General features: G+C 35.6%; 1 protein-coding gene across 1 annotated transcript in view; it reads right to left on the reverse strand.

Moving 5' to 3' along the window:
- Window positions 1–15,084, reverse strand: part of GLCCI1 (glucocorticoid induced 1) — a 120,527-nt gene that overhangs the window by 19,995 nt on the left and 85,448 nt on the right. Inside the window, exons 4-5 of the mRNA XM_060020466.1 lie at window positions 9,692–9,808; window positions 4,806–4,958 (exon numbers count right to left, since the gene is read on the reverse strand). Of these exons, the coding sequence (XP_059876449.1) occupies window positions 4,806–4,958; window positions 9,692–9,808 (270 nt within the window). The remainder of the gene's footprint in view (window positions 1–4,805; window positions 4,959–9,691; window positions 9,809–15,084) is intronic.

Consider the following 15,084-nt stretch of genomic DNA (forward strand, 5'->3'; position numbering starts at 1 on the left):
TTTTTCTCTTTCTGGCTTACTTCACTCTGTATGACAGACTCTAGGTCCATCCACATCTCTGCAAATGACCCAATTTCATTCCTTTTTATGGCTGAGTAATATTCCATTATATATATGTACCACATCTTTATCCATTCATCTATCATTGGACGTTTAGGTTGTTTCCATGTCCTGGCTATTGTAAATAGTGCTGCAATGAACATGGGGGTACATGTGTCCTTTTGAATTATGGTTTTCTCAGGGTATATTCCCAGTAGTGGGAGTGCTGGGTCATATGGTAGTTCTATTTGTAGTTTTTTAAGGAACCTCCATACTGTTCTCCCTAGTGGCTGTATCAATATACATTCCCACCAACAGTGTAGGAGGGTTTCCTTTTCTCCACACCCTCTCCAGCATTTACTGTTCGTAGATTTTTTGATGGCCATTCTGACCAGTGTGAGATGATACCTCACTGTAGTTTTGATTTGCATTTCTCTAATAATTAGTGATGCTGAGCATCTTTTCACATGCTTCTTAGCCATCTGTATGTCTTCTTTGGTGAAATGACCATTTAGGTCTTCTGCCCATTTTTTAATTGGGTTGTTTGTTTTTTCGATATTGAGCTCCATGAGCTGTTTGTATATTTTAGAGATTAATCCTTTGACCATTGCTTCATTCGCAAATATTTTCTCCCATTCTGAGAGCTGTTTCTTTCTCTTGTTTATGGTTTCCTTTGCTGTGCAAAAGCTTTTAAGTTTCATTAGGTCCCATTTGTTTATTTTTGGTTTTATTTTCATTACTCTAGGAGGTGGGTCAAAAAAGATGTGTTTTTCCTATGTTTTCCTCTAAGAGTTTTATAGTGTCTGGTCCTACATTTAGGTCTTTAATCCTTTTGGAGTTTATTTTTGTGTATGGTGTTAGGGAGTGTTCTAATTTCATTCTTTTAAATGTAGCTGTCCAGTTTTCTCATCACCACTTATTGAAGAGGCTGTCTTTTCTCCATTGTATGTTCTTGCCTCCTTTGTCATAAATTAGGTGACCATATGTGTGTGGGCTTATCTCTGGGCTTTCTATCCTGCACCATTGATCTACATTTCTGTTTTTGTGCCAGTACCATACTGTCTTGATTACTGTAGCTTTGTAGTAGAGTTTGAAGTCAGGGATTCCTCCAGCTCCATTTTTCTTTCTCAAGATTGCTTTGGCTATTCGGGGTCTTTTGTGTTTCCACACAAATCGTAAAATTTTTTGTTCTAATTCTGTGAAGAATGCCATTGGTAGTTTGATGGGGATTGCACTGAATCTGTAGATTGCTTTGGGTAGTATAGTCATTTCACAATATTGATTCTTCCAATCCAAGAACATGGTACATTTCTCCATCTGTTTATGTCATCTTTAATTCCTTTCATCAGTGTTTTATAGTTTTCTGAGTACAAGTTTTCTGCCTCCTTCGGTAGGTTTATTCCTAGGTATTTTGTTCTTTTTGTTGCGATGGTAAATGGGATTGTTTCCTTAATTTCTCTTTCTGATTTTTCCTTGTTAGTGTATAGGAATGCAAGAGATTTCTGTGCATTAATTTTGTATCCTGCAACTTTACCAAATTCATTGATTAGCTCTAGTAGTTTTCTGGTGGCATCTTTAGGATTTTCTATGTATAGTATCATATCATCTGCAAACAGTGACAGTTTGACTTCTTCTTTTCCAATCTGTATTCCTTTTATTTTTCTTCTCTGATTGTCGTGGCTAGGACTTCAAAACTATGTTGAATAAGAGTGGACATCCTTGTCTTGTTCCTGATCTTAGTGGAAATGCTTTCAGTTTTTTACCATTGAGTATGATGCTTGCTGTGGGTTTATCATATATGGCCTTTATTATGTTGAGGTAGGTTCCCTCTATGCCCATTTTCTGGAGAGTTTTTATCGTAAATGGTGTTGACTTTTGTCAAAAGTTTTTTTCTGAGTCTACTGAGATGACCATATGGTTTTTCTCCTTCGATTTGTTAATATGGTGTATCACACTGATTGATTTGCATATACTGAAGAATCCTTGCATTCCTGGGATAACTCCCACTTGATCATGGTGTATGATCCTTTTAATGTGCTCTTGGATTCTGTTTGCTAGTATGTTTTTGAGGATTTTTGCATCTATGTTCATCAGTGATATTGGCCTGCAGTTTTCTTTCTTTGTGACATCTTTCTTTCTTTGTGACATCTTTGTCTGGTTTTGGTATCAGGGTGATGGTGGTTTTGTAGAATGAATTTGGGAGTGTTCCGCCCTCTGCAATTTTTGGAAGAGTTTGAGAAAGATCAGCGTTAGCTCTTCTCTAAATGCTTTATAGAATTTGCCTAAGAAGCCATCTGGTCCTGGACTTTTGTTTGTTGGAAGATTTTTAATTACAGTTTCAATTTCATTACCTGTTTATATTTTCTAATTCTTCCTGGTTCAGTCTTGGAAAATTGTACCTTTCCAAGAATTGTCCATTTCTTCCAGCTTGTCCATTTTATTGGCATATAATTGTTTGTAGTAGTCTCTTATAATCCTTTGTATTTCTGCAGTGTCAGTTGTGATTTCTCCTTTTTCATTTCTATTTTTATTGATCTGCATCCTCTCCCTTTTTTTCTTGATGAGTCTTGCCTAAAGGTTTATCAATTTTGGTTATCTTCTCAAAGAACCAACTTTTAGTTTCATTGATCTTTGCTATTATTTTCTTCATTTCTATTTCATTTATTTCTTCTCTGATCTTTGTGATTTCTTTCCTTCTACTGACTCTGGGTTTTCTTTGTTCTTGTTTCTCTAGTTGCTTTAGGTGTAAGGTTAGATTGTTTATTTGAGATTTTTCTTGGTTCTTGAAGTGAGATTGAATTGCTATAAACTTGCCTCTTAGAAGTGCTTTTGTTGCATCCCGTGATTTTGGATCACTGTGTTTTTGTTGTCATTCGTTTCTATGTATTTTTAAATTTCTTCTTAGATTTCTTCAGTGATCTCTTGGTTATTTAGTAGCGTACTGTTTAGCCGCCATGTATTTGTGTTTTTTACAGTTTTTTTCCTGTAACTGATTTCCAGTCTCATAGTGTTGTAGTCAGAAAAGATGCTTGATATGATTTCAATTTTCTTAAATTTTCTGAGGCTTGTGACCCAAGACGTGATCTATCCTGGAGAATGTTCTGTGTGCACGTGAGAAGAAAGTGTGTTCAAGCAGAACTATGTTACTAAGTTTCATCTTCTAGTATAGTTTTGCTTAGCAGTTCTTAAAGAATTAGCAAATATGTGTCTGATTATCTCATCCTCAAAAAATTAGACCAATTTTACTTCCTTACATTACTGTTCTTAAATGTTACTTAATGTATAAAGGAAACATTTTAATGGTATACACAGCTAAGCTAAGAGACATCACAATTTCCAAAGGGTTCCTTTTTGGCCTAATGAATATAACATAAAAATTTAATTCTAGGAAGAGTAAAATGGCACAACCTTTTGGGATGGTAATTTTAGCAATATTCATCAAAATTTAAAACGTGCAAATGCTTTGACCCAGCAGTTTCACAGCCAGGGAATTGTCTGCCAAGAGTACACTATGTTTTCTAAAGCACTGCTTATGATGACAAAAACTGAAAACAATCTAAATGCCCATCAGTAGGGGACTTTTAAATTATGGTGCTTTCATATAGTGATTCAGTATATATTAGCATACATACACATATTTGGAAGCATATACAATAAACTGTGATTAATGCTTATATCTGCTAAGCAATATTCAGAGTTGGAAAAAGTTTCTTTTTCAATTTTATAAATATAAAATTGAACTGTGTGAATTTTGAGATGAACTCTAAATCAGTTTTAAAATCTACACATTATCTGAAGGAATTAGATACACATTTGACATAAATTAAATCATATTTTAGTTCTAAAAAACCATCAGATAGATAATTAAGCCAAATGCTACTTGATGTTTTCTTTTGTTGAGTATATCTTTAAAATGCGGTCAAATATAAGTTCATATGCAGGAGTGTCCAGATTTCTTTTCTGGGACAGAGGTAATTTATAAAGTATTTTTGATTAATTCAAATGGATCAGAGACCTAAATATAAGAGAAAGCTAAAACCATAAAACTCTTAGAAGAAAACACAAGAATAAATCACTGTGACCTTAGATTAGGCAATCTTTTAGATATGACCCAAAAGAAAATGAAAAGTGAAAAGACAACCCACAGAATGGGAGATATTTTCAAATCATATATCTAATAAGGTATTTTTATCTAGAAGGTAAGAACTTTATAAAGACCTTTACCAATCAGTAGTAAAAAGACAACCTAATTTTGAAACGGGCAAAGCATCTAAATAGACAGTTTTCCAAAGAAGACATACAAATGGTCAACACCATGATGAGATACCACTTCACATCCACTAGAATGGCTACAATAAAAAAGACACATAATTACAAGTGTTGCTGAAGATGGAGAAATTGGAAGCTTCATACACAGCCAGTGGGGAGATGTAACATGGTACAGTGCAGCCACTTTGGAAAGTAGTCCGGCAGTTTCTCAAAAGGTTAAACAGAGTTACCATACAAGCAGTTCCACTCATGGGTATATACTCAACAGAAATGAAAACATCATGTTCACACAAAAACTTGTATATAAACTTCACAGCAGAATTACTCATAATAGCCAAAAAGTAGAAACAATGGAAATGTTTATCAGTTAATGACTGGATAATAAAATCTGTATGATTGAATATTATTTGGCAATAAAAAGGAATGAAGTACTGATACATACATACAGTCCACAATATTAAAGAAAAAAGTGACTCAAACATCCCATGTAACCTTACCTTGGACACTTCCTCTTTCCCGTTATTTTCTTTAATGAATACCTTTTCTAATTCGGGACTTATTCCTTCTACATTGCAGGGCACACGTGAAACAGATGATTTTGGCACTGATACATTTGATAGTGGCATAGGGACTGATCTTGATCCAGTAGCCTACAAAACAGAAGATAAGGTGTTATCAAATTATTTGTGGCCAAAGAAATCAAGAACTAAAGAGCATGGTAAATCTTAAAAGAGAAACTCAAGGAGCAGAGTTATTTTGAAATTTCAAATACAATATAAATTCAGATACACATACAGCAGTTTCGGTTCCAAAGTAAGGTAAAAATTACAGAGTCAAAGTAATCCTTTACGTAAGTATAAAGGTACGATTGTAAACTGTACACACTTTTCCAGTAGAATGGCAGAAATCGAGTGTCCTCTGCGCTGTTTAATTTTTTTTCTTTTTTGTTTTTACTGGAAAAGCATAGTTGAAATCATGTAAGTTAAGTGTATCACGTGACACTTCAGCTCTGCTCTGTGCCTGTGTATGTGTTCAAAAGATTTGTTCCCTGCACTGTGACGATTACCTTCTAGTATTTTTCATTTCCATTTTATCAACCATTTAAGAAAGGCTTTTGGATTACTAAGTAGTTTGGCAACAATATCATGTTAAGTTCAGTAACACTCACTTAACAACTATAAGGTTGCTTTCAAAAGTCCTTTGGAGGAGTTGTCAAAAATTAACCACCTCTCATAGCTGTCCTGCCAGAGGTACCACAAAGTGTAAGACAAGCCTTTTGATGCTCAAGGAACTTTAAGAACAGAAAGGAAATAAGAAAAATAAAGATGAACAAGGTAAAAAAGAACAGTATATGATCTCTACCTTATTCTGAATGATTAAAGTTGGTATATATGATTCATAATGAGGTAGACAGCTAGTCATTGATTAAATGAATAATATATTTCCCATACTCAGTGCGGTGCTCCTGCCATCTGTAAACTGCTGCCCACGAATGTCCTTTGTCTCATTATTAATGCATGAGCTTTTTTCATATTAAAGTTGTAACTCTTTGTCATACATTTACTGTTTACTTTAGTATGAAATATCTTTCAGTACTTTTATGGTTTTTCATATTTAAATATTTAACCTACCGTGATTTATTTTTGTGTATGTTATGAAATAGTATTTTTTCCCACATAGTAATCAGACTGCCCCAACATTTCTTTATGGATTCTGTATTTGATTTCCTTGAGTTGTTACTTGATAATCCCTATACAGAGCTCCACTTTAACTGCTATAACTTTATAGCAGTTACATTTTGCATTTTGGTATCCTATAGGGAAAGCCTTTTCAAATTTTCTTTTTAACTGGCATTACTTTTCCATATTACCTTTGAAAATAACTTTTAAAGTAATAAAACAATTCCTTTTACATTTCCATTGGAACTCAATTTGTATGTTAATTTTGGGCAAATTACTATTTGAAAAATATTGAGTCTTCCCATGCATGAATGACTCCCCATTTGTCTCTATTTTATATTTCATATCCTCAATGAAGTCTTATAGTTTGCATATTTCTTTTAAGCCTAGGCATTTTATATTTTTTATTATATATATACTAACATGTTATTGCTAGTTGTAACATAATAAGAAATATGTACTTGGTTTCTACCCCTGGTTCCTGACAGAGTTCCTAAAATCTTATAATATCCTGAGGGACAGGGGCACTAGGAGCATCTTTTGTTCCAATATTTGGTTTCTGACACCAGTCCTGACACATAGCTCCTAAATCCCTTGGAATTGCCTGGGAGATAGGACCAAGAGTTTTTTGTTCTAATGAGGTGACTCTTGGTGGGTTCCTGAATAGGTTCCAAATGGGGGGGCTGGTCACTAGAAAGAAGCCATGATTAGAACCTTGGAACTTCCAGTCCAACCCCCATCCCCCTCATCCTCTGGTGAGGAGAGGGGCTGGAGACTGAGTTAATAATTAATCATGCCTATGTGATGAAGCCTCCCAAAACATCCCTACACTACGGGTTCAGAGAGCTTCCAGGTTGGTGAACACACATCCATATACCAGAAGGGTGACACACCCCAACTCCATGCGAGCAGAAGCTCTTGCACGTGACTTACTTACAGACGTTGCCCTGTGCACCTCTTCATCCTGTTGTTCATCTGTATGTATCCTTTATTATATCCTTTGTAATAAACAAGGAAATGTGTTTCCCTGAGTTCTTTGAGCAGTTACAACGAGTTACTGAACCTGAAGAAGGGACTGTGGGAATCCCTTCTTTATAGCCAGTAGGTCAAAAGTACAATGACAATCTGGACCTTTCAACTGGCATCTGAAGAGGGGCAGTTTTGTGGGGCGGAGTCCTTCACCTGTGAGGTCTGTGCTAACTCCACGTAGTTAGTGGTATAACTGAATTGGAGGACACTTGGTTGGTGTCTGGCGAGTCGGAGAATTGGTTGGTATGGGAAAAAAATCTCACACATTTGGTGTCAGGAATGTTATAAGCAGAGGGAAACAGTAGTTTACCTTTACTAGTATAGGAGAAAACAACTGATTTTTATATGTTTACATTTTATCTGATCATTAAGTTCTCAGTTTTTCTCCTTTTTATTGTAAAAAATTATAATCATAAATATAATTAAACAGAATAGTATAATGAACACTCAGGTGCACGTCATCCAGTTCCAAAACTTATCAACATTTTCTAACTTTATTTCATCTAAACATCCACTTGTTTTTGTTCTTTGAGTATATTAAAGCACATTCTAGACTTCATAGTTCATCTACAACTATTCCAGTAGGTATAGCAAAAGATAATAACAATAATAATTTTTTTTTTTTTTTTTGCGGTACGCGGGCCTCTCACTGTTGTGGCATCTCCCGTTGCGGAGCATAGGCTTCGGACGCGCAGGCTCAGCGGCCGTGGCTCACGGGCCCAGCCGCTCCGCAGCATGTGGGATCTTCCCGGACTGGGGCATGAACCCGTGTCCCCTGCATCGGCAGGCGGACTCTCAACCACTGCGCCACCAGGGAAGCCCAAAAGATAATTATTTTTAAACATAACTACAATGCCAAAAAATTCAATGTAAATTGGGAATAAGTGTATAAATTTTTTCTGTTAAATCAATATGTCAATAGATATACTATAAATGCATTGGGCTCTTACAGAAAAGGTGTTTGAAATAAACAAAATAAGAATAATATATTAATTCTTCCAGATTAAGAAGAAAAAGTAAGGCATATGTGAATTTTCTCTTGAAATGTCTGAGGCTTGCTTGCCAACTACATGTTTGTTTTACAGCTTTGATGAGGTATAACTGACATACAATAAAATCCTCCCATTTTAAGTATGTAGCTCATTGAGCTTTGTAAATATATAGTCATCCAGTTATCAGTATAATCACATTTTAGAAACTTCTATCATCCAAAAAATTTCTCTAGGGCTTTTCTACAGTCAATTCCCACCCCTAATACTTTGCATCATTTTGCTTTTTTGAGGATTTAATGTAATGAATCATATAGTATGTAGCCTTTTACTTCTGACTTCTTTCACTTGCCATGATGTTTTTGAGATTCAACCATGTTGTTGTAAGTACCAGTAGTTCCTTCCTTTTTACTGCTGAATAGTATTATACTATATGGATGTATGAAGGGCTGTTTATCCATTCACCAGTTCATGGATATTTGTTGGCTTCCATTTTTTGACTCTTATAGATACTGCTGCCATGAACAATGATATACAAGTCACTGTCTGGACATATGTTTTTATTTCTTGTGGACATATACCAAAGAGTGGAATTCCTGGGCTATATGGTCAGTGTATGTTTAATTTCTTAAGAAAATGCCAAACTTCTTTCCAAAGTAGCTGTACCATTTTGTGTTGCCACCAGCAATGTGTGGCTGTTCTGGTTGCCTCACATCCTTATCAACACTTGGTATTGTCAATATCTTCCATTTTAGCCATCCTATCATTAGTTTTTTAATAGTTTAGTAAATTCACTTTGATCTTCTAAATATACAACAATATCGTATGCACAGTGATAACATTTCTTACTGCTCTGTCTAGAACCTCTAAACTACTAGCAAATAACATCAATAATTACAGACATCTATGACTTCACTTTTATTTTAACAGAAATACTTCCAGTATTTTATTGTTAGGCTCTAACTACATTTGCAGCTAGTCCCATTAGGAAGTGTCCTATTTTAGGATAAGTTTTTATCACATATGGATACTGAGTTTTTATCAAGTGTTATTATGTTATTCAGCATCTACTTTGACTTTCTGATGCAATGAACTAACCTAATACATTTCCTAATGTTGAATTATCCTTACATTTGTGAAACAACCCCTAATTAGATTTTTTTGATATACTACTTGGGTTTCTCCTGCTATACTGACTATATTTTATTTACTAAAATTTACATTAATATTTGTAAGTAAATTTGGCCTAGAATAGCATTACCCGAAGTTTGTTCCATGGGGATGTGAGTACATGTTTGGGGTGGGGGTGGGAGGACAAAAAAACGAATTCTCAATTTCTTCCTAAGTCAGATAGGGGTAAAATATATCAAGAGACACAGAGAGAGATGGGTTAAGGTACTATTAGGAAGATTAAGTAAGATAATGCCCAGAGTTGCTTAGTAAGTGAATGAGCTAGGATATCAGCCCAGGCCAGTAACAGTCATCCTTGTGACCACTACACTCTGTTATGTCTGTTATTAAAAGATTACACATATGGCTAAAACAAAAACTTCTTAAAACAAACATTGTAATGTAACAGAGCTAGAGATTTACATTAATTTTTTTTTAATCCTAAAATGATGGGTTCTCCTTTATAACGAACCCTTTAAAAGGAATTATTCCAATCTGGACAAGAAGTTAGCCTACCTGAGTGTGATTGATTGCTATATGGTTGCCATGGAGAGGTGACTGACGATCCTTCTCTTTACTGTGCCGACTGCTCTGCTTACTACGTTGTAGTTGCTGCCTCAGTTTGGCAATCTGCTTTGGGGAGAAGGGATGAGAAGCAAGAAGAGAACAGAAGTGAATACCAAGCTTTAAGTATTTATTTCTTTAATTTTAGATGTTAAAAAATAAAATTTTTATCAAAGATTTCAAGAAGAGACTATTTCACTACAGTGATTTATTCTCCAAGTTTTAATAATTAAAACTATTGAAAATAAGAAATAAATATATGCTACAAATGCTTCACTTATACGATTTAAATATTGTTGGTAAATACATAGACTAAATTTCCCCAGATTATTTCATATTTTACCTTTGTAACACCAGAAACATCTTCCCCTTTAAACACTTTTTCTAAGATGAAAAACTAGTATTTCACATGCCTATTGATTAAAGTCAAACCCAATCTCTTAATATAGGGACCTCATTAAGTTTTTAAGTTCCCATTTTATATAAACAAAATGGATCTGGTAGACCAATTACTAAACACTTTAAAATTGTAAATCCCATGGTGTAAATCGTATGGCATTTAGCATTAGTTACTTGTTAGTATTTAATATCTTACTATTATATTACTCTTAGTCACAAAATCTTTATTTTCCAGCTTTACTGAAACATAAATGACATATAACATTGTGTAAGTTTAAGGTGTACAATTTTTTTAAAAAATAAATTTATTTATTTATTTTTGGCTGCACTGGGTCTTCATTGCTGCAGATGGGCTTTCTCTAGCTGCAGCGAGCGGGGGCTACTCTTCATTGCAGTGCGCGCAGGCTTTCATTGCAGTGTCTTCCCTTGTTGCCGTGCATGGGCTCTAGGGTGCACAGGCTTCAGTAGTTGTGGCATGTGGGCTCAGTAGTTGTGGCTCACGGGCTCTAGAGCGCAGGCTCAGTAGTTGTGGCGCATGGGCTTAGTTGCTCTGCTGCATGTGGGATCTTCACAGACCAGGGATTGAACCTGTGTCCCCTGCACTGGCAGGCGGATTCTTAACCACTGCACTACCGGGTAAGTCCCTGTATAACATGTTGATTTGATGCTATTATATATTGCAAAATGACACCACTGTAGCATAAGTTAATACCTCCATCCCATTACATAATTACCATTTCTCTTTGGGGGTGAGAACATTTGAGATTTACTCTCTTAGCAACTTTCAAGTATATATAATACAGTATTATTAACTATAATCAAAATTCTATACATTAGATCCCCTGAACTTACTCATCTTATAATTGAAAGTATGTACCCTTTGACCACTCCCCTTTACCCTCCAGTCTAGCAACCACCACTCTACGCTCAGTTTCTATGAGTTTAGTTTTTCTTAGATCCCACAAACAAGTAATACCATACAGTATTTGTCTTTCTTTGTCTGACTTATTTCACTTAGCATAATGCCCTCAAGGTTCATCAATGTTGTTTACAAATGGCAGGATTTCCTTCTTTCTCATTGATGAATGTATGTACCACATCTTTATCCACTTCTCCATTGACAGATACTTGGCTACAGTGACACAACTTTTTTCAAAACAAATATAACTTAGGAGTGTATTCTCCTAAATGGAACTGTAAAACTCCCAGACTTAAGGCTTAAGAGAAAAGTCATTTCTACAATATGGCTTGGAGTTCATTAAACTATTAACATATTTTAGGTGCTATATGATCTTCTTAAACTGTGCTAGACCTGAAGTAAAATATACCTGAGCATTTTCAAAGGGAATCATTAGCAATTTGGGGGAAGTTACTTAATATTGGTATTACTTTCCTTGTAGAAAAGATGACATTAATCAATTAATAGTTACTCCTTGAACACATACAGTGAGGTCAGTTTTATGTTACCTACTAGGCAAAGTGCAAATACAAAGTAAAGTGTGTAAAATATATTGATTTCCTCAAAGAGATGTTTAGCAAAATGCTTACTTGGAATAACCATGGCAATGAAAAGCAAAATAGTTGCTATTAAAGCCTGTTAATGGTCAAGGGGAAATGTATATAGGTTGCTGGAGAAACTTACAAACAGAAGAGAAGCAGCATGGAAGAAAATAAAGCACCTAAAAGAGTAATCTATACCCTTTATTTAAAATAAGATCCTCTAATTTTTTGAAACTCTTTGTAGCTTATGGACATCCCATACAATTTCCTTGCAAAGATATATAAATAAGATTATCTATGTTAATATTTGTGTTCCTTGCTCTCTGTTGAAATGACATCGTTTTCTTCTAGAGAACATTAATTTTCATGAGAAAAGGAATCAAAATTAGTAGGTAATCATTATAAATCAAGAGAGATTATACTCTATGATAAAAATAAATAGAATTTCAAATTGTACAAGTTATTTAATTAGGATAGGGGTATAAAATTAAGTGTTTTCTGAATATTAATGATGTTTCAGTGGTTTTTCAAAACTGGCAAGAGCTTGTAGAGAAGAGCCCATAATGCTTACAGATTAATCAAAGCAATTTGTACTTTTTAATTTTTAAAAATAATCTTTAAAAATAAACAAAAATAATCTGAAAATTGATCAATCCTAATCACTCTTTTTAAAGGCCTTTGAGATATCATATTAAGCCGGAAAAGTTTTTGTTCTAAATAGCTTTACCAAACCCCTGAAAACAAAAAGCATACATAATGGTACACACCTTACTTTGCTTGGAATATCAGCTTAAACTATGCAACCTTATAGTTTCCACACAATACTGTTTATCTTTTTTTTTTTTTTTTTTTTTGTGGTACGCAGGCCTCGCACTGTTGTGGCCTCTCCCGTTGCGGAGCACAGGCTCCCGACGCGCAGGCTCAGCGGCCATGGCTCACGGGTCCAGCCGCTCCGCGGCATGTCGGATCTTCCCAGACCGGGGCATGAACCCGTGTCCCCTGCATCGGCAGGCGGACTCAACCACTGCGCCACCAGGGAAGCCCTAATACTGTTTATCTTTGGATTATAACATAGTTCTGCTTTTGTTTACAACTTAGAAGAGATCAGAGTAAAAAGGAAGCCCATCTTAATATATATACTCAAAACATTACAACTCTTACTCAAGAACCATGTAAAATGAAAATAAGATATAGGGCTTCCGAAGCCATCTCTTCTCCCTAAGTTCAGTACCAGTAGACAGTAGACACACAAAGGCATCTCTGGGAGGAAGGGGCAGAGGGAGTTGTAATTTCCACCCTACACTCACACACCCCTCCCATCTCATCCGTAGTTCCAAACCTCTGCCTAAGACAACCTCTCTAATCAATCCCATGTTCCAATGCATCACACAAAGCTCTTAGTCCTCACTTCGGTGGGCGTACCCACCCTAGTTACTACAATGAAATGCCCATACAACCTTCCTTTACAAAGGGAACCCAAAGTTATACTGACTGGATTTCTTAAACTATAGATGAATCTTACTTGTGTTTCTAAATATCCATTAGCAATGCTGTGGCCTTAAGGAAAAAATTAAGAATGGACTTTGAGGGTATTATACTAAGTGAAATAAGTCAGACAAAGAAAGGCAAATACTGTATGATCTCACTCATATATGGAATCTGAAAAAATAAAACCAAAACCAACTCACAGAACCAGAGAACAGGGTCTGGTGGGGGGCAGAAAATGGGTGAGAGTGGTTAAAAGGGTACAAGCGTCTGGTTATAAGATGAGTAAGTTCTGGGGATGTAATGTAAAGCATTACATCTAGTGACTCTAGATAATACTACTCTATAGTATATTTGACAGTTGCTATGAAAATAGATCTTAAAAGTTCTCCACATACACAAAAATTATAAAAATGTTGAGGTGATGGATGTGTTAACTAACCTTCTCGTGGTAATAACTTTGCAATATATACATATATCAAATCATTATGTTGTATATACCTTAAACTTATATGATGCTATATGTCAATTATATCTCAATGAAGCTTAAAGAAAAAAAATTAAGAGGGAAGGAGATAGGAGCATTCTCTAAACATGAAAGGGGTCCTAGGCTCGTGAGCTCCAAAGTTTGAAAAAGTTAGGGACTAAGTAAGCCTGGGTCATAAAGAAGAAATAATATTGTAGAGAGAAGAATTAGCACAAATACAAAGCAATGACTAAAATATTTGTGGAATTAGATGAAGAAAAATCAGAGACTGGCCCCACTGAAAAGCTAAGAACTAGGAACACATTTCACTGTAAACTTTTGGAAACGTGATAACATCACCCTTGTTTATTTGCTATTTTTGTCCTGTTAGTTTCCCCCACTATTGTTAACATTTAAAAACAGGAAAAAAGGGCTTCCCTGGTAGGCCAGTGGTTAAGAATCTGCCTGCCAATGCAGGGGACATGGGTTCGAGCCCTGGTCCAGGAAGACCCCACATGCTGTGGAGCAACTAAGCCCGTGCACCACAAGTACTAAGCCTGTGCTCTAGAGCCCACGAACCACAACTACTGAAGCCCGTGTGCCGCAACTGCTGAAGCCCGCGCCTAGAGCCCATGCTCCGCAATGAGAAGCCACCGCAATGAGAAGCCCGCGCACCGCAACGAAGAGTAGCCGCTGCTCGTCACAACTAGAGAAAGCCCACGCGCAGCAACAAAGACCCAACGCAGCCAAAAATAAATAAATAATTAATTTAAAATAATAATAAAAATAAAAACAGAAAAAAACTAAACTCTGAGCCTCAAAAGACTGGTTGAGTACTTTTGCCTCAGGTAGTGAAAGGGAGGGAGGGTAATATTTCTCAGAATGAATTCTATAGTAGGCCAAGGAACTGAGACATCTTAAACAGACTAAGTGGCTGCAGTAGGAAGGGAAGCAGAATCCTGGGGCTTTTGAAAGAGGAAACTAAAAAGTGAGAAGAGAGCTTGATTAATGCCAGGAATGGCACTTTGTCACATGCATTTATATGAATTCTCTCATTCATTTCTCAATAAAAACATATGAGATAGGTACTATTATTATCCCCACTTTATAGGTGAGGAAACTGAGAGGTAGGAAGGTTAGCTTGTTGAAAGCCACACAATTAAGTGGTGAAACATGTATATGAACTTAGGAAGTGGAATTCCAGAGTCTGCTTTCTTAATCACTATTCTGTATTGCCTAAAGGATCAAGTTAATAACTCATAAGGAGATAAAGAAATCTTACAAAAAGTGAAGACAGACATACAAATGGGAATAATACACAAATGACAGTAGTTGAACTGTTAAGAAAAAGGCCCCCAAACAATTACTAAAGATATTAACCCAACAAATTTTTCTGAAAATCTAGTTTCAGAGGTTATGAATCTCAAGCTGTTATTTCTCTTTTATATGAAAAAAAGAGAATATGTGACAAACTTTAGTGCTTGTAAAGATCAAT

Source organism: Delphinus delphis, chromosome 9 (assembly GCF_949987515.2).
Source record: "Delphinus delphis chromosome 9, mDelDel1.2, whole genome shotgun sequence".
NCBI classification, from domain to species: Eukaryota; Metazoa; Chordata; class Mammalia; order Artiodactyla; family Delphinidae; genus Delphinus; species Delphinus delphis.